Consider the following 18,838-nt stretch of genomic DNA (forward strand, 5'->3'; position numbering starts at 1 on the left):
AAGCCATCATTCCTTTTCTTACAACTCTCAGTTTATCCCATGCCATGTACATATATCTTTAAGGTCTTATATCTCACTTGAGCTTTAAACCATGTTAGAACACTGGCACCTCATCAACAACACACCCGCAGTTGGGTTTTATTTAATTTCATCCATACACATGTTTGAGTAACCCTTTATTATTAATCTACATCTACAAAGCTTAAAATGTTCTCTTCCAGCTTGTGACGTCATGAAATGGTAGTTTTGATAACAGCTCCTTTTACCTTTTGATGAGTAGAGATGGGCAATTCCAGGGCAGAACCTGTCAAGATTGATTCTAGTGACAGTGTATGGAGTTTAAAAACACAGAAGAGAACAGTGGAACAGAGTGTTTTCTGTTTAAGACAAGAACTCAGCCTAAATATGCAAGATTTGTGTGTTAAATGTGTGAATGAAACAAAACATGACTCTGGGTATGACTGTGATGTGGAAACAACATGATAACATAGAACAGAAAAGAGCGTAGTATGGGCCCTTTAATTGCAATTAATCATTTTATTTTATACCATTGTTACTGTACTAGTAGTATTATTAGTTGGCTAGTTTCCTTTCAAAACCTGAAGAATAGAGCCTGAGTGTGAACTAGGGTATAGGCTATGGTCTGCTATGACAGGAAGGAAACATTTGTGCTGAATGTTCTGAAAACTGCTGTGAGGTTTTTTTGGCGTGTTCACTGTTGGAACATAACTATCACGCCGTGTCAACAAAGGAACTAATTAATCACTCTCCTTTTCCACTGCTGTCACCGGTAAAGACATTTATAAACCAAAACTATACATTTGCCTCAAAACAGTTGCGCTTGTGGTTCTAAATGTGCAGCTCGGTGCTATATGCAAAACAGGAAGTATACTGAAGCAGGCCTATTTTTAATGTTCTGTAACATTTCAGTGTTTTTAAGATTATGGTAGTGATGGGATCTTCGGCTATTTTATGGGATCTGAATCTTTTGGATCCGTTCATGTCAAAGAGCCCTTCAAAAGACTGTCTGTTTTTGTATTTATATTACAGAAGCCAATGTGAGAATTCATTTTATCTACAAACGAAGGCTCAGAAATGTTTCAAACTGAGAGTGAGATTGTGTTTGAAATGATGCATATTCTAAATAAAATATGGACTGTGATAATACTTGTTTAAAATCTATTATTATGATACCATATGTTTTGTGCACAAAGCTCTATGACTGTCAAATTTCTGTGTTGAGTCAGCGTTAATCGGTGTAAAAATATATAAAAAGAAAAAAAAAAGAAAAAGTTCACAAAAGTCACATCACTAGATTATAGTCATGAATCTTCGTTCACTACTATCTAAATGACTATTACTATTCAGAAGATGTATTGCATTCCTGTTGGGACAATTACAACTCCAGAATCTGTAACTATACTTCCAGGAGAGAGACAGACAGCTATTCAGACTTCAGGCACTAATTTGTACTCATGCAGATAACCCTCAATTTACATTTTGAACGTTACAATGATTAGAGATGCCAGAAAGAGCTAGTCCATTATAACTTATGACAAAATAGATGGTGTTGCCATTATTTGTTCTTCTAATGAATAAAAAAATTTAAATAAAAGTTCAAACATTGTGAGACTTTCTGGGCCAATATCAGCTAGTAAATAGTTGTATAAAATAAGTAATGTTATTTGCCCAAACCTAATTTTGATAGAGCTCAGTTGGTAGACTGTCCACAGAGCCAAAGGTTGATGGTTTGGTAGAGGTTGGTGGTACAATTCCAGCTCCCACAGATGAATGCTGTTGTTGTGTATTTGGGCAAGACACTTAACCCACCTTTCCCCCAGTGCCTGTCTACACTGGTGTGTGAATGTCTGTGTGAGTATGTGAGTGAGTGGTTCATTCATGTACAAGAGCTTTGAGTGCCTTAAAGGTGGAAAAATGTGACAATTGACCTTTTTTTTTTTTTTTTTTTTCTTTTTTTAAAGCAATGTCCGATCCAACAATCAATCTGAATTTGATATCCACTACCTCGATATCGCGATATCAGTGCATTATGATGACTGATGTTTTGTGTAATCTAATTAGCTATTTCATGCAAAAAGTATTTAGGTGTTCAAAACAGTTAACTGACCTGTGATGGCTTGACCCACTTTTGAGTTCTGACTCACTGAGAAATACTCTTTAAAAATATGTTAAAAATGTTTCTGTTCATTTGTCTATGTTGGGCTGACACAACGTACATATACATTTATAAGTGCGTATGTCATTGTTAATATGTACTGTCCTCTTTGTGTCCCAATGAGAATATTCACTGCTGTAAAATACGTGGTTCCTTTTGGCTATGGGCTCAGTCATGAGTCAGAAGTGGCTGAAGTGTGTGTGTGTGTGTGTGTGTGTGTGTGTGTGTGTGTGTGTGTGTGTGCGTGTGTGTGTGTGTGCGTGTGTGTATGTGAGCGCGTGTGCATGAGAAAGACGTGGAGGTCCTCAGGAAATAGATGAGCAAATGTTTTCAAAACACTCACATGGAGAAGCGAACTCTGTGAACAAAACCGTGGGAGGATGGACTTACTTGACCGGAAATCAAATACTCTGCATACAACCAATAGTGTGTGTATATTTTAACCTCCTTTGGCTCAAGATAATTACACGTGGTTCCAAAAAACATTTGCTCAAAGTTCCCCTCTGACTTTCTGTGAATGAGGGGTGTGGCTGTTCACAGGCGTCTCAGCCAGTGGGGACGGTGATCATGTGACACCGGAGTGGGCGGGGCTGAGGCTGGAGCGAGCAGGCAGCTAGGAGTTTCCCCAGCTGAATCTCTGATTGAGGGAGCAAGAGACACACACAGGCCACAGAGCTGGGATTGCTTGGGTGAGTTGTGTGCTTGAATATGTTAAAGTTTTCTTATTTTTATCTTGGGACATATTTTATTATTTATAGAGGCGACAAGAGAATTGATTTTAAGTTCTAAAGTGGCAGATGGTGTTGTTTTTTTAAACCAGATGCATTTGTTGATCAGAAAGTTGCTCTAAGTTTGTTAAGAAATCATCTAAAAGTAATGTTTCTTGTGTGCGCAGTACTTTCCCATTGTTCAGCTGTTCAGTGCAGTTTGGGGGTCTCTGTACCACCTCCCTCCTCCCTCCTCCCTCCTTGTCTCCTTCTTTGCTCTACCATTGTGTCTTCACCCCCAGAGCATGCATGGATAATCAATCTGCTATAATGGCAGCACATGTGGGCCAATCAGGACAGTCCCCTCTTGGTTCTTTTTCAAACGTTTTCTGCTTTCAGGGGGGTCAGCCTCCCCATCTGTTTCTCTCTACATTAGTTTTTTTTTTTTTTTTTTATCTTTTACAGATTATTTAAGCAAACACTGAGTCCACCTGTTATAAACTTAAAGGTGCATTGTGTGCATTGGTGTGACTTTTCTGGTGGAGGGGCTGTCAAATGCTTTTCTCCATGGAGATGTTATTGCTTTGTCTGGAATGTTTCATAGTATAGTATTAAACTTTTCTATCTTCATGGAGATCAAACCACCCAACCAAGGCAACCCCACTCACAGTCAGGATTCTTGTTTTTCTAGGTATTTCAGAGCTATGAAACATCTGTAACTGAATAAATAATGTTATATATAAAACTTACCAAGAAGAGCAATGACATCCAAAGAAACAAGCAGGCAAAAGTTGCGTAGTACACCTTTATGTACACCTTATGTTTTTGCTTTTGTTGCTCTATCTAAAGTTTGATTTACTCATAATGACAGGCTTGTAATTTGATCATTTAAAATTAGACAGTGGGTTGTCATTCAGTTTTAATTTTGCCCTAGAGGTCAAAACCTAGCCAATTTAAGCTTTGAAGTGGTCACATGACGAACTCTCCTCTCTCTCTCCTTTCATCCCAGTTTTTGGTTGAATGGCTGCTTTGTTGAGTGTGAAAACCCTAAGATGTAATGCTATTTTTGGTGTTATTTTATGCCAATATTTGGAACTATGGTTAATAAAGTACACAGCGCATTTTGCTACTTTTATAGTCAGAGAGATTCCTGATATCTTTGCAGTAACCTCACCTCATGGAGTAGCTGATAAGGCTGACAGTGCATTTAATCATACACTACTTCCGTGCACTCTGAGGAAGGTCTCTTGAAAGCAATTTGTTTAGTTTGCTCAATAGAAAGCAATGTCTCTAAAACAGTGCTTTGCTTACTGCACAAAAATGAAGACAAACTTGCTACATATTTAACCAGTGTGTATTCTACAAGTCAGAGTTATCTTATCTTTGTTGCGAGTCTGAAAATTGTACAGAAAACAGATCTGATTTGGCAAAGTTTTAATTCTTACCACTAACAAAACTCAAATTACAAGGCGTTGTACCTCACTTTTATTCGCTCTAGTTTAGAAATCTCCTTTTAGTTAATTTAGTGTATTGTAAAAGCAGCGATTTGTCAACAAAAACACATATATGGATTTTTGTTGGACAAGAACCTCTGTCATGGTTCAACATCGGATATGGGTGGATGTAAATAAGAGTTTCACCTGTACCATTTTCCTGTCTTATGGTTAAAAATGGGTTAGAGGACTATTAACAAAGACTTTTTTCCTGATTTATATTTCCGAGCACCACCCCTGTAAAAATCGTACCTGTTGTGTCAGTGTTTGACAGCTCACTACGTGTTGAGCCTGTGTTTTTGCTCTAAGAATGTGCCCTGAGGAGATCCAAGCTACAGAAGACCGCATAAAATGTTTTACAGTAAACAACGACTGCTGTCTTTTACTTTTTTCTTGAAGCAAAGTAAGTCTTAACAGGCTCTTGTCTAATTGTTTCCATATGTTAAAACCGGAGATTTTTGAATGTTCAAGTTTGTGGTTTTGTTCATCAGGGGGTTTGTAATCACTGACCATTGTTGTGATTATAGGAAGAAAAACTACATGTCCACAAAGGGAATATATGAGGATGTTACTGGAGAGCCAAAGTGGAAAGTGGAAGCCATTGATTTTTAAATATATATATTTTTAAATTGCACTCATTTTGGTCTTAAGATGCACTGTTTAAAGGGTCCGTATTATGCTATTTTCTGATGTTATAATGTTGTTTCCACATTGCAAACATACCCGGAGTTGTGTTTTGTTTCATTCACACATGTTTAACACACAAACCCTGTATATTTAGGCTGTGTTCTCTCAAACAGAAAACACTCATGTTCCCATTTGTGGTATTATGTGGTAATACAAGGAGTGCTCTGAAATTATCCAAATGATTCTAGTGAAGGTGTATGGAGTGTAAAAACACAGTGGAGCACTCTCTGTCTTCACTGTGTTTTTACACTCCATACACCTTCACTAGGATCATTTGGATAATTTCAGGCCTGGAATTGCCAATTTCTACGGAACAATAGATAAAAGGAAAGAGACAACATGAGACAACAAGGTGGAACAGAGCATTTCGAGCTTTGGAGATGTATACAGACTAATAATAAAATATTACTCAAACGTGTATGAATGACAGAAAAACACAGCTCTGGGTATGTTTTGGAGGCGGTAACAACATTCAAACATGGCTTAAACTCAGAGGACATAATATAGTGTACTGTATTTTCTGGGCTATAAGCCTCCAACCCCATCTAAAAATGACCCACAATCCAGAGCGCCATATACACAAATCAGTTTTATTTATGAAAAAAGTTCGAACATAGACCATTCTATGACAATGCACCTTATAATCCAGAGCGCCTAATAGTGCGGAAAATACGGTAATATAGGACCGTTAACTTGTGAGAGCTCTGTTTGTGATAACCTCCAACTGACAAACAAATCCCAGCTTTGTTCATGAAGTCATAATAAAGCAATGTGACTCAGAAGTAATTAGTGGTATGCGTTTCCTACAACTATCAAATATGGGGAACAGCCTTATGACCCCGCTCTCCATAACGCGTCAGAGTAACTTGGCATCCTACCCACCCTTGGTCCTACTTCATATTTTGTGGTTGTAGTTGACTTCCCTAGGCGTTGCTTTGTACTTTACCCATTGGCAGTTCCCTGTACTGTTTGTAGTTGTGGATGGGCTTGTGGCTGGACCCTCCTAGTTCCTCTTGCATGAACTGAATGCTCTCACAGTTAGGCTTGTGTTTTGCTTAGTGTACAGATCTGAGCACTGGCCAGAACAGCGGGATCTCACAATGGTACTCGACACCACAATGACTTCTCCCCTGCTTGGATTCCCATCTATCCCAAAACTGTGTTGATTTTAACTGTTATTTTAGACTTTTTCAGTGGTGGAACATACCAGAGTAAAGTACTGTACTTGGTTAAAAAAAAAGGTAGCTGTACTTTACTTAAGTACATTTTAAAGTGGATAGTTTTTACTTCAGCACCTTTGAGCAGGTATCTGTACTTTCCCCTCCACTACATTTTTTTTAACAGGCCAGAAAGAGTTTTTTTTTTTTTTTTGCTCTGGTATTTGTACTTTTACTTAAAGGTCCTATACACAAAATTGACTCTTGTGAGCTTTAGGATTTAAGCTTTAAGCAGTGCTATAATGTTGTTATCTCCTCAAAAACATAACCTGAGTTGTCTACGTCTCCAAAGCTCAAAATACTCTGTTCCACCTTGTGCCCAAATGAATCTAGTGAAGATCTATGGAGTTTAAAAACACCATGGAGCAACTCAGCCTAAGTATGCAGGATTTGTGTGTGTGAATGAAACAAAACCCAGCTACGGGTATGTTTGTGATGAGGAAACAACGTTCTAACACAGATCAGAAAACGGCATAATATGGGTCCTTTAAGTAGCAAATCAAGTTCACCACATAATATTTTCACTCTCAGTCAGCCATGGTTTTTGCCTTTCTTTCTCTTTAAGCTACCCACAACTTCACAGTGTATTTAGAAGCATTATTATCACTAGTTTCCACAGAGGACTACATTTCAACACATGCACCATCTGCTTCGCTCCGTGTCAGGCCACAGGTCACAGAGGGCTGGCTTCAGTGACACCAGTGAAAGATGGAGTGACTTTTTTAACATTCTTCAAAACATTTTTTCTCAAGTGTGTTTCTGTCAGCTGTGCTCCCAACTGTAGTTTTTCTGTCAAAGGGGCCTCATGTGAGAAACTGCATATTACTGTTTGACTTGGCAGGGTTAATATTGTAAACACTAAGACTGTATGTCACTATTTGGCGTACATTTTATCCATTTAATCCTGTGTTTTCTACTTTTCCTGTTACCACTTCCAAGTAGGCCTGCCAGGATAGCACATTTGAAGTCATATATATATCACAATTGGCTCTGAGAACAGCAGAACCTGGCAACCACTGTTGGAGTCAATACTTCCTGTCCAATTTTATATCTCTGGCTTATTTGCAGAGTTGAGCTAAAATGAATACATATTTAAAGATAAGGCATTGGACAGTGAGTCGTGGATGGATGTTTAATATAAATATTAAACAACGTCACAAAAAGTTTTCTACATTTAAAAACAATTGGGTAATCTTTTTTTAATATACCTATTTATATCTACATTATGCTACCAGCACAATAAAAAAGATCCTAAAGCGGGATAATACCCAAAACCTTTTTTTAAATCTACAATATTGTTTAAAAATGCATTATTGTATTGTAACAAAACAGGAGCAAGTAAATACGACAGTGAACATATAGCAGTGTCAATAATGAGCTCAAATCTGCTCATAGTACATAAAGGAAATTATAGTAGGGTAATTTATTTTTATCATTATTTTTTTTATTTTTTTCCACAAAGAAACAAAAATTAAACACGTGATAAATATGCCAGCTTGGTTGGTAAGTGGATATACTAATTATTATTCGATCCCCTCTACACATATTTTTCTCAGAACATGAACGTCACTTTTTCATGTTGATGAAATTTGATCAAATCATGCTGAATATGCATATTTATTTTATGTTACCTTATCGTGAAATGTGTACGTATGTATAATTTAATTTAATTGATCTAATTCTGTAAAATAATACAAAAACAGTCTTTAGTTTTCCACAGATCTGTATTGTCTTAACAGAATCAAACACACAAAGAGCACAAGTACAGAGACACACAGTTTGGAGCTGGACAGTGGGAAGATGCTCTGATCTCTGCCTGTGGACACAGGAATAACACATGATGATTACATTATGATATATGACATATGATCTAAACTGTTGTACATGTTTAAATACATTCAAAGTACCTATAATGGACCAGAACAGAATCACAAGAACATTAGAACTGTATCTGCAGAAACAAAACTCACCGTGTGCTGCTTTTCTTCCTCTAAATGCAGTAACAGGTAGGGCATCTGGTATAAAGTCCTCCTAATGCCACATCACCCTGTAGAAACATGAAAACTGTTTCAATAGGAAGTTCATTTTGAAAATTTAAAAAAAAAATCATTTTAGTTGAGTTACTTGCTTTGTTCATCTGTGGTCTGTGGTTTGTTGGTTCTCAAACATCTTCCTTTTTTCTGAAACATCAGCTATAACATTCATGAACTTCCCCACAGCTCCAGCAGAGCTCTGGACGTCACTGTTTGTTTTGTAGACGACTCTGGAACAAACACATTCAAATCTGAGTACAACTGTCACACTCTTGTAGATGGACAGTCAAATACAATTTGTTTCATGGAAACACTCCTTACATTAACTCTAATTTAAAATAAAACACCACAAACATGTTTTAACAATGACGACATTCTAGGCCAGAGAAGCACATAAAATCTTTAAAAAGTCTTACCTCCAGATCAGCTCTCATTCATAATCCTCCTGCTCCACACTGTGTGTCCTCTGCCTCCTGTAACTGTCCTGTGTCCTGCTGCATTTGAATTTTCCCTCCAAAAGTTTTGGGGAGGAGAATTCCAGAGGGAGGAGCCTCACCAGAAATTATAATAAAGTCATGCTTCCTCAACCTGATTAAAACATGCAGATCTAACATCGACCACAATCAAGTGACCTTTGTAAGATTTAAACATGCTGGACAGAGAAACATAAAAAGGTCATGTTATTGTTGTCAAATTAGTTTTTGCAATTTGAGAAACCCCTCTCGGACATTTTTTCAGTATACCATTGCATGATCATAGACACATCTGACCAGCCAATATGTTGTTCAGTCCAACTACACAGTACAAACATCTCCCCTTTACATTCAGATGGCATGTTTGCCTTGGAGAGGGTCTGGACCAGAGCTTCTGTTTCTTATAATCTAATGATTTATGTTGTCCATCACTCATGAACAGGCCACACCTGCACCAGCTAACCCCAACTGGACACAGCATGTTTTAGCTTTAACTCCAGGTCCTTCTTGTCCTACATTTTTTCTTGACAGCATATGTAAACTTCAACATTTTTTATGATGATTTGGGGAAAATATGCTATGACGGGGAAAATATGCTTTTATTTAGGGTCAGTCAAGTCACCTTCCTCTTTTTATCTGCAGTCTTGCATTTGGTCTGTTAAACTAAAGGGACCATCAAAACAGAGTAAATGCAGTCACTAGATAGCATGCAAATGTATTACATATGCAGGCTTTGAAATGCTTTGGCAACGGAACAGGCTACAGAGATTTAAAGCTGACACCTCATGGGAACCACACAGGCAAAGCTCTCAGTACCTAGAAATGGCCTGCTCTGTGGAAGGCCACTGGTATGAGTGAAGAAACAGACTTCCTCTCCCCAAAGCAAACTTCCTCATAAAATGACAGCTTCTGGACATGCCTCACCCAACCAGTGAACAGCTACTAATACAAATCAAATGTATTGCAATTCTGAAGACAATGGCATCTTTGTGAGGATTTCTCCTTTTAAATGTAGTGGTGAATGTTCCTGATGAGACTTTAATGACGGCCTTCTGGTGGGGTGTTGAGTTCTGTTGTCCATGTAACGTGAGGGCCGACCCTGCAGTGGAACACAAACTCTTAATAGGAGCGGTATCCAGGTCAAGGAGAGAACAAAGTCACTGTGATGGCTTTGGATGGTGCTGTTTGCTTCATACCAGTGTAGTATTTTCATACCTTTCTTAAACATTAGCATAATTTAGGACATAAAAGTTTATTGTTGGGGTAAAACCAGACAGGAATCTTGTCTGAAAGTGGTTTTGTTGTCTCCACTGAGTTATGCACTGAATGTAGTGATGTCTCTATACCTGATGAGATGAATGGTGAGAAAAGGGCTCTGTTGCCATAGCAATTAACAATTCAAAAAGAAATCTATCTTTTCTATGGTTTAAAATCCTCAAAATGCCACCGATGAATAGGAAGCAAAAATGCACCCTAAAACTTGAAGCAAATATCTGTTGTAAGTTAACTGTGCAATAAGGCAATAAATCAAATCAAATAAATGTCATTATAAAATACTAGCACAAATATTAAACAGTATCATATATTGTACAGTAGGTCAATGTAGTGTTTAATGTGACAGGCCTAGTGAAACCAATGATTACATGTAAAATTATTAAGATCCTTTTTGAAAAAAGTCAGATGCTCATGCAAAGATGGTCATTCAGACAGTTAACGGCCATAGCATTAACTGTGTGAATGAGCTTCTAAACATGAAAGTGCTTTTCTGATCTGTCAACAAATTAAATTTTAAGTCACAAATCCTATGGACCTCTCTATTTATGATTAAAAGTCACATTATCTAGACTTCTGGTGCTGTACAAACCATATTAACATACAGTATATGTTATGTTGTGTGCTGCTGATAGCCAACTGCAAAGTGATTGAAGGATTGAGAGATGAGTGCCCAGAGTGATCTCTTTGATGCGATGAAGTCATTCATGCAGAGAAACACCATCTTCACATTATACAACTGCTTAAGAGCCGCATTTGGGTGTCACATGATTGTAAAGATATGTCATCTTTACTGCAAATGGAATGGATTTACTCATGATAAGAAGCAAACCATAAAATCACTTGGGTTTAAAATAATAGTAACCCTTTGTTTCCCATTAGTGCTTTAGGACATTTGTATAGTGGATTGTACTGGGGCTGCTGAGTCGTGAGTCTTAGTGTATGATCATGTTCATGTGTAATGAGCCAGGTCCAACAGTGCACTTCAGCGGCAATGGAAAGAATGTTTTATTATGTGTGAGATACAGTATGTTAAAAACTTGATACTTTGCAGTGACATCATACTGGGGGTGTGCTACATGAATCTCTATGTTGTGATGTTCAGCAGTCGGGGCAACACAATGCACACATTAGCAAAAACAGTCAAAAAAGGTTTTAAGATTGTCCGAGAACTGAAGAAAAAAATGGATGTAAATGGAACATTTTCAGGAACCTGTGTTTAACTGCAAAAAATCAGCTCACCTGTTGTAGTTCCAACTAAATAGGCTTTTTCTGGTCAAGTTGTGTTAAAGATAAAGATTAGATTAAAGTCTAGTAGCGCTTCTAACAGAGCAGTGCCTACAGCTGGCATCATGGAATGCAGACGACAATGACTTCAGCTGCAAAATATCAATATGCACATTTGAGTTAAGGAGATTTTTTTTCCCCTTTATTAATCAATCACATTAATGAATGAAATGCCCCTGTCTTGTTACCTTGGTCTGTCTGTTCCTGGAGTGCCCCTTTTCTGGTTGTGGGCAGTTGGTCTGGTCTCGTGTCCAGATGGCCTCAGACTCTGAGCAGCACATAATATCACTGATCTACATTTTGTCATTCACAACAGAGACTCTTTTACTCTTTAAATATCCATTCAGATATTCAGATACATGACTACATTCATTCAGATACTCCATAAAACTGTACAACAACTCACCCTTATGTAACAGATAACCCTGTGTCCTATCAATCATCATATCATCTTTGCACTGTTTTTCCCTACGACCTCTTGTATTTAGTTGAGATATATTTGTATTTGTATATTTTATTTTTACTTGTACATACACATTTATTTAATTATGCATTATTTGACACCAATCTCTTGTTATAGTTTTGCTAATTATTTAGAATTTATTATCACCATTTATATTTTTGCTCTTTGTTATTATATTATATTATAATGTGTGAGCTACTATGTCCATATCATTTCCCTTGTGGTTAAATAAAGTTTGTCTAAAGTCTAAAATCAAATGGATTCACACTGCACTGCCACAATTTGCAGCATCCAAAACATGCATTTTTGTGTTGGGTTTTCTAAGGACAAACAGGCTGCAACTTATGTGGTAGTATCACTTTACTGCATTCACTGAATAGTTCTGCTGGGTGTTGTGGAAGTGTAACAACAGGGAGACTGGGATAATTATAGTTGTGCCAATATTGTACAGGATTGAAGCTTGATCCAGTCTTGATCTTATTGAAAAAGCAAAAATATACAGTATGTACTGTACACATTGCATTCCTGTGTCTCTGCAAGGGGGTTGTGAGTTCAGTGCTCTAATTTTTGAGTCAGAGTAACCAATCTGTTATATGAAAATGTGTCACACTGCGTAAAGGTGCACTGCGCAACTTTTCTGGTGGAGGGTTTACTACCTGCTAGTCTCCATGGAGATGTTATCGCTTTGCCTGGAATATTCCATGGTATGACTTTAAACATATCCATCTCACATTTATTCATGATGGGTGTTTTTGTTGCTTGTAGTTGTAACCGGCTTGTCTTTCCCGTGATGGGTTTAATTTATACTCTGGAACTTTCTAGACACAGCAATGACATTTCCATAGACAGAGACAAGCAGGTGGCGGACCCTCCACTAAAAATGCTACACAGTGCATGTTTAAGGCCCAAAGTTGCTTAGTACAGATTAAATTAAATCATGTTACAAGTCAAACCCTGGCCAGATACCACGATCCATTAGATTAGGATTAAGCTCATACCTGCTGTTTATTAATGCCCCAAATAACTACCAATTATCCAATTATCTCCGCTAAGTCTGAAATGATCCTGCTTGGATTCCTGCTAATCTTGTCTCCACACATCGCCTCTCTCATCTGCTGGCACTCACATTGTTTCATGGTGAGGGGTTGTTTTTGGTATGACATTATATTCAGATCACACGACACTGGATGGACCAAAGCAGGTGTTTTTTCAAAACTTCCCAGGCTAAAGTCTCAGCGAAACCAGAGTCGAGTCAATATGAGGTAATCAAATGTGGATCTGCTGTTTGAAGTAAAGCTACTCATTGTCTGCAGATCTCAGGATAACATTTCACTTGCGTCTGGCACTGGATATTACCTTCAGCTATAATCTTTTTCAGTGAGAATTTGTGAGATGTCTGGTGGTTGCTGGCTCTATTTCCGTTGAGTTTCTGATACTTGTGGTTCATAGTGACTGTTACATCTGCACAACAGGAACAGGAAATGCTGTCTCCTCCTACAGCAGGGTGATAGTGGAAATGTTAATGTTGAGAAATATTCAGAGCTTTTGAGTTGGTCCTGCTGTCAGAGCCACAGGGCACTCTTTGTTGGCAAGAAACTGATACCTGTGTGAGGTAAGCACTGATTTATTGTCCAGAAATGTGATTCACTGCAAAGAATATGTTGTGCAAATCTAAGAAGACAGGCGTATTCTTGTTTGTTGTCTCTACTTGTTACTTATTACTATATGTTGGACTTAACTCACCTCCATTCTTATATAAATATTAATATGATTTCATTTTTTATGGCCAGTAGTTATATATTAAAGGATGTTTGGCAGCTGCATACAGGTAAAATCAATGCAGTGATGTTAAATTGTGTGCATCCGCTTAGAAACAGGAAATTTCTGGTTAGAGTTTTACAACACTTGTCATATACTTGAACTGTGCCTATACTTTGCATAAGTGAGCCCATATTGCACCATTTTCTGATGTTATAATGTTCTATCCCCATCAAAAACATACATGGAGTTGCGTTTTCATTTTCAGGAATTTCTCATCTCTACTGTACTAAAGGTAGAAGGTAGCACATGATGTCACAAGTTGGAATAGAGCATTTTGAGTTTTAGAGATGCAGATAGACTAACAATGCAGGATTACTCAAATATGTGTGAATGAAGAAAACACGACTCCAGGTATGTTTTTGAGGTGGTAACAACATTATAACAATTCTTAATACTCACAACAGACAATTTTGCGTAATAAGGAATATTTAAATTTCTGTACTCAGTGATGATTGTGTCTCTTCTCTTCTATTTCAGGGTCAGAGGTTAGTCTGGGCCACACCATGTCTGAATCCGGCAAGCAGCACCCAGCCAAAGGGGACAAGAGCCATGTGGGCGACTCCAGCTACGTGGGCATCGACGCCATCTTGGAGCAGATGAGGAGGAAGGCCATGAAACAGGGCTTTGAGCTCAACATCATGGTGGTTGGTAAGTAAAGCGTTCTAAGAAAACTTTAAAGTACTCAAGTGGATGTGTTACCCACTTTCACACAGTAGTCAAAAGTTCACTCTAACCCTACCTTTCAACTGAAGATGATTTTCACGATTGTCTTTACAGAAGAGAGCTAAGCCTCATTTGAATCAGTGCCACTTAAACCATTCTGCTCAGTTTGCTCACCTTATTTCTTCAGTCACTGATCCCACTATGAAAGCAAAAGTAAATCCACAATGTAACTACAGACATGTGTTTTTCCCTTAACAATTTGCCAGCGGGGTATGTTTTTAAGTGAGCTCTTTTCTGTGTCCCTGTGTGACAAACAAACACACAGACACACAGCTGAGAGGATAAGAACAGGTTGTTGGACTCTCAAAGTGGCATAATGACAGTGATTACTGCGGCAGGCTCAAGCACACTCTTTCTAGAAACACTCAGAGGTGCTGTGTATGGTTCCACAGTCTACACATACTAAACTGTCCAATTTCACCTTCTGCATTAATAGCATATGTAAATGTTAGACTTAGACTTAGACAAACTTTATTCATCCAGGTGTGAATTTATTTGGACACAAACAAACATCACCATATATTATGATAACAAAGAGCAAAAATATAAATGGTAATAAATTCAAAGTAGCAAAACAGACTTGTGTCAAATAAGACATAATTATATAAAGTAAAAACTGAAAAATATAGATATATAGGAATACAAATATACCTCTCAGCAATATACAAGAGGTCATAAGGAGAAAAACAATGCAAGGATGAAATCAGGCTCTGTTGTTGTCGTTATCTAATGAATGGAAATTAGTCACAAACCAGACTCAGCTGAGACAAAGTGAGACAAACATAAAAAAAAAAAAGAACATACGTATGTATGTTTATAATAACATGTACTGTGCGGGTGTGGTGGACAAAGTTTGTTTTCTACAGTACACTGAAAAAACAAAAAAATCTAGCCAAGTTAATATTACTTGAATTTAGAAAGTTTTGTCATGATTTAAGTAAAGTTCACTTGACAAGTAATATTATCTGCCAATGGAACAAGACTTTTTATACTTAAAATATCAAAATACATCTTGCCACACTTAAGGCAAGAAAAACAACAACTCTTTGCAGTTAAAATGAGAAACATTATCTAATGTTGCTTGAATTAAGAAAAATGCACTTATTTCATTGGTAGATAATTTTACTTGTCAAGCTGAATCTACTCAAATAAAGTGAAATGCTCTTAATTGAAGTCACTTTAACCTGCCTAGATATTGTTTTTTGCAGTATGATCAGCATGGCTCTTTCTGTTGAGCTGCAGCTGATTTGAAGTAATTGCTCAAATTGATTTAATTGCCATATTCTGTGGCTGTGCATTTATATACAACAACTATCCTTTGCAGAATACACTTTTACTTAGCTGGAAGGGTGTTATTTAGCTCTACGCCTAAATACACTGACATGTTATCACAGATCCATGGGGATACATGCCAAGAAGTGACACTTGTTACAGAGAATTCTTGACACTTACATTTCACATTTCCATTGTCCCCCTGCACATGCAAACGTATGTTACCCACTAACAACATCATAACTTATAAAACACGTGTTTAAAATGATTCAAGTCATTTGTGTGGTGAAATGTAGTTGATAATAAAAGCAAATCAGAACAGAGATCTGCTCAAACATGCACATTGCTCATTTACTGATGTCACTGTCGGCCGTGTCTTAGCTTATGTCTGTGCAAATATTTGCCTGACAACTCATTTAAGTCCAGCCTCTTAAAGTAATCATGTACCATTTCACCCTGATCCTCTAAAATCATCACCTTTAGGTTTGTTATTATTGCAAATAAAGTGACATTTAATTGAAGCTTGTGAACTTGATTTCAATACCATATTACATTACATATAACTGTATATCTGAGCTTTATATAGTTTTCTCAATGTAGCTAAATCTCGACTCAAAGGCAAAAAAACCTCTGATCTGCTGTGACATTTCACTTAAAAGATAATCTGTAAAAATGTACCATGACTGAAGGTGTGAAAATTACATTAAGTGGTACATGACATTTTATAGTTCACATCGTTTGTTTTGACATAAAAAGACAAATTGATTGTTTTAGCTGTTCACTCAGACCAGTTAACCTTTATAGCAGAAGCACACAATCATAACATAGTCTTTGGGCAAACACAGTTGTCACTGGATGTTGGTGAATGTGAAAGGTTCTAGCAGCTGCTGTCTTGGCTCTGTCCGCGGTGTCTGCTCTGTGAGATGCATTTGCCTAATCCCTGCCCCAGGCCACCTGACCTTTGATTCCCAGAATGCACTGGGGTAGCTGTGGTATCTTGGTGCTGTGTGCCAGGGCTGGCATCCGGAAGAAGCCTGTATTAATAAGTCTGGGTTATAGGGTGAGAGTTTGTAACTGTGAGAGAGAGGGTTTAGGAATACGCAGTTGGCCTTTTTCCTTGGATGGGAAAGGCGACTTAGGATGGTTATGTGTTATGGTAAATAAACAGGTCCAGCAACAGACTAAACGAGGGGACTTTATTTTAATTAGATACATTTTATGTATGTTTGTTTAATGTTTTAATTTTTTATTCAAGATCAATCTCTTATGAACCTAAGGCCACAATATTCGGTGTAACACTGCAATTTGTGCATTTCCTTAAAAAAATACACATGTATAAAAATGTAATTGCTTTTACACATGTTTGACTTGAAGACTAATACAGCTCAAGTGGAAAGACAAACAGCTTCCAAAACTTTAGATTGTGGCTTCCTGACCTCTTACCCTGTCTGAAAATTAGATTTTCTATAAGGGGCTCTGCTGATAGGTTTCAGTATCTGGGAACCTGTTCTGAGTCAGATCGAAGACGTTGATACCCCCCTTATCTCACAGGTACTATTACTATATTGTATATCTAATTTATTGCTCAGTAATATAAACTTCAAAAAAAAAAAAAAAAAAAAGAGGAACAGCCTTTTGCGTATTTTAGTGCTGGTTCAACCCTGTTGTAAGTTTTAGGTTTTTGGGGCGCCAAATATTTAACAAGGTTGAACTAAGGTTTGAGGTTTGTGTGAAAGGTTTGAGGGTAACTATACTTCTCTGTATATTTAATATAAATGATGGGATTGTGTTCTCACCTGAAAAAACCTGAAATTTGCAACATTGGTCATTGTTTGCACTTTGCATCACATGACAGGACCAGGTAGAATAATAATTCCAGGTACAATTGGTCAGGCAATATGGAATTCAAATTCTAACCAATTCGTACAGCAACCCAACAGCCCATTCTCTTTTGTGTTAAAGGGCCCGTATCACAATTTTGAGCTTTGGAGGTGTGGGCAGTAATAAAGGATTACTAAAATATGTGTGAATAAAACAAAACACAACCCCAGGTATGTTTTTGATGGGGTAACAGCATTCTAACATGGTATGACCTTTTAATAATTTTGTTTAGCTGATGCATTGGGAATAAGATGGATGGAGACAATTAGATCCACTTTACCTTGAGAAAGCTGCTAATAGTGACCATGAAGGTAAAATGCTTTGAATGCTTAGATCAACCATAACTGATTGCTTTGCGTGTGGTCCTCGTGTTCTGGAGCCCTCCACAGCTCACCAGTGTGGCCCCTACAGCTGCACTGTTATGGTTCATTACAGTTTATCCAACATGATGATGGATGTCTAGTCACTCCGGGGGAAAAATATGTGTAGCGGTGTTGTAAAAGTGATTGACGCTGTTTACTCTTAGGACACATACTTTGTCTTTTACTAAATGGTACCTGTCTTCCATGTGTCCAGGGCAAAGCGGTCTGGGGAAGTCCACTCTCATGAACACGCTGTTTAAATCCAAAGTGAGTCGCAAATCGGTGCAGCCTGACCCAGAGGAGAGGATCCCAAAGACTGTCGAGATCAAGTCCATCAGTCACGGTGGGTTGGCTCTTGTGTTAACTGACCTTTTATTCAGATTTTTTTAAATAGAAACAACTTCCTGCTGCGCTCTGTGTTTATTCTCTGTGGTGTTGTGTTCATGTGTAATATTTTTGCTGTAACAGATATCGAAGAGAAAGGGGTGCGGATGAAGCTGACGGTCATTGACACGCCTGGTTTTGGAGATCAGATCAATAATGAAAACTGGTGAGCACCTAATATATAATGAAAAATATATAATAATATATAAAGTGGAATAGTGTTTGAAAATGGTTATTGTTGTATTTTTTTTTTGTTTTTTTGTTTTCATATTCAATGTGCTGATATTTAAGTAAAAATATATTTCACGTAGAAGAACATATAATATAATATTGTAGTTGCTGTTTTAGAGATGTGCAAAATTTTTTATTGATGTAATAAAAAGACAGCAACAAATCTGTCAGCAACAAAGTCATATTTACTCATTTTTGTGGTTAATTTTAAATTCACATATTGAGCCATATTTTAACCACAGCCACAGCATTTACAGCCATGTTTTTGCACATTGCTGATGGATTACTATAATAAAAAAACATGTATTAATTTGCCAATATCGCTCACCTCTACTTTCATGCAATAAAATATACAA

The 18,838-nt window shown here is 37.4% G+C and overlaps 1 protein-coding gene across 6 annotated transcripts in view; it reads left to right on the forward strand.

The window, feature by feature from the left end:
* septin9b (septin 9b) overlaps positions 1 to 18,838 on the forward strand; it is an 85,665-nt gene that overhangs the window by 54,082 nt on the left and 12,745 nt on the right. For 4 of the 6 annotated variants that reach the window (XM_055157972.1, XM_020938455.2, XM_020938454.2 and 1 more), the window contains 3 exons: positions 14,107 to 14,277; positions 18,082 to 18,210; positions 18,336 to 18,417. In XM_055157972.1, coding sequence (XP_055013947.1) covers positions 14,107 to 14,277; positions 18,082 to 18,210; positions 18,336 to 18,417 — 382 coding nt within the window. Of the gene's footprint in view, positions 1 to 2,753; positions 2,866 to 13,266; positions 13,421 to 14,106; positions 14,278 to 18,081; positions 18,211 to 18,335; positions 18,418 to 18,838 lie in introns of those variants that run through there. The other 2 variants (XM_020938459.2, XM_020938457.2) reach the window with 2 other exon arrangements.

This window comes from Boleophthalmus pectinirostris, unplaced genomic scaffold (genome assembly GCF_026225935.1).
Source record: "Boleophthalmus pectinirostris isolate CB_2022bp ecotype Guang Dong unplaced genomic scaffold, ASM2622593v1 HiC_scaffold_22, whole genome shotgun sequence".
Taxonomy (NCBI): domain Eukaryota; kingdom Metazoa; phylum Chordata; class Actinopteri; order Gobiiformes; family Gobiidae; genus Boleophthalmus; species Boleophthalmus pectinirostris.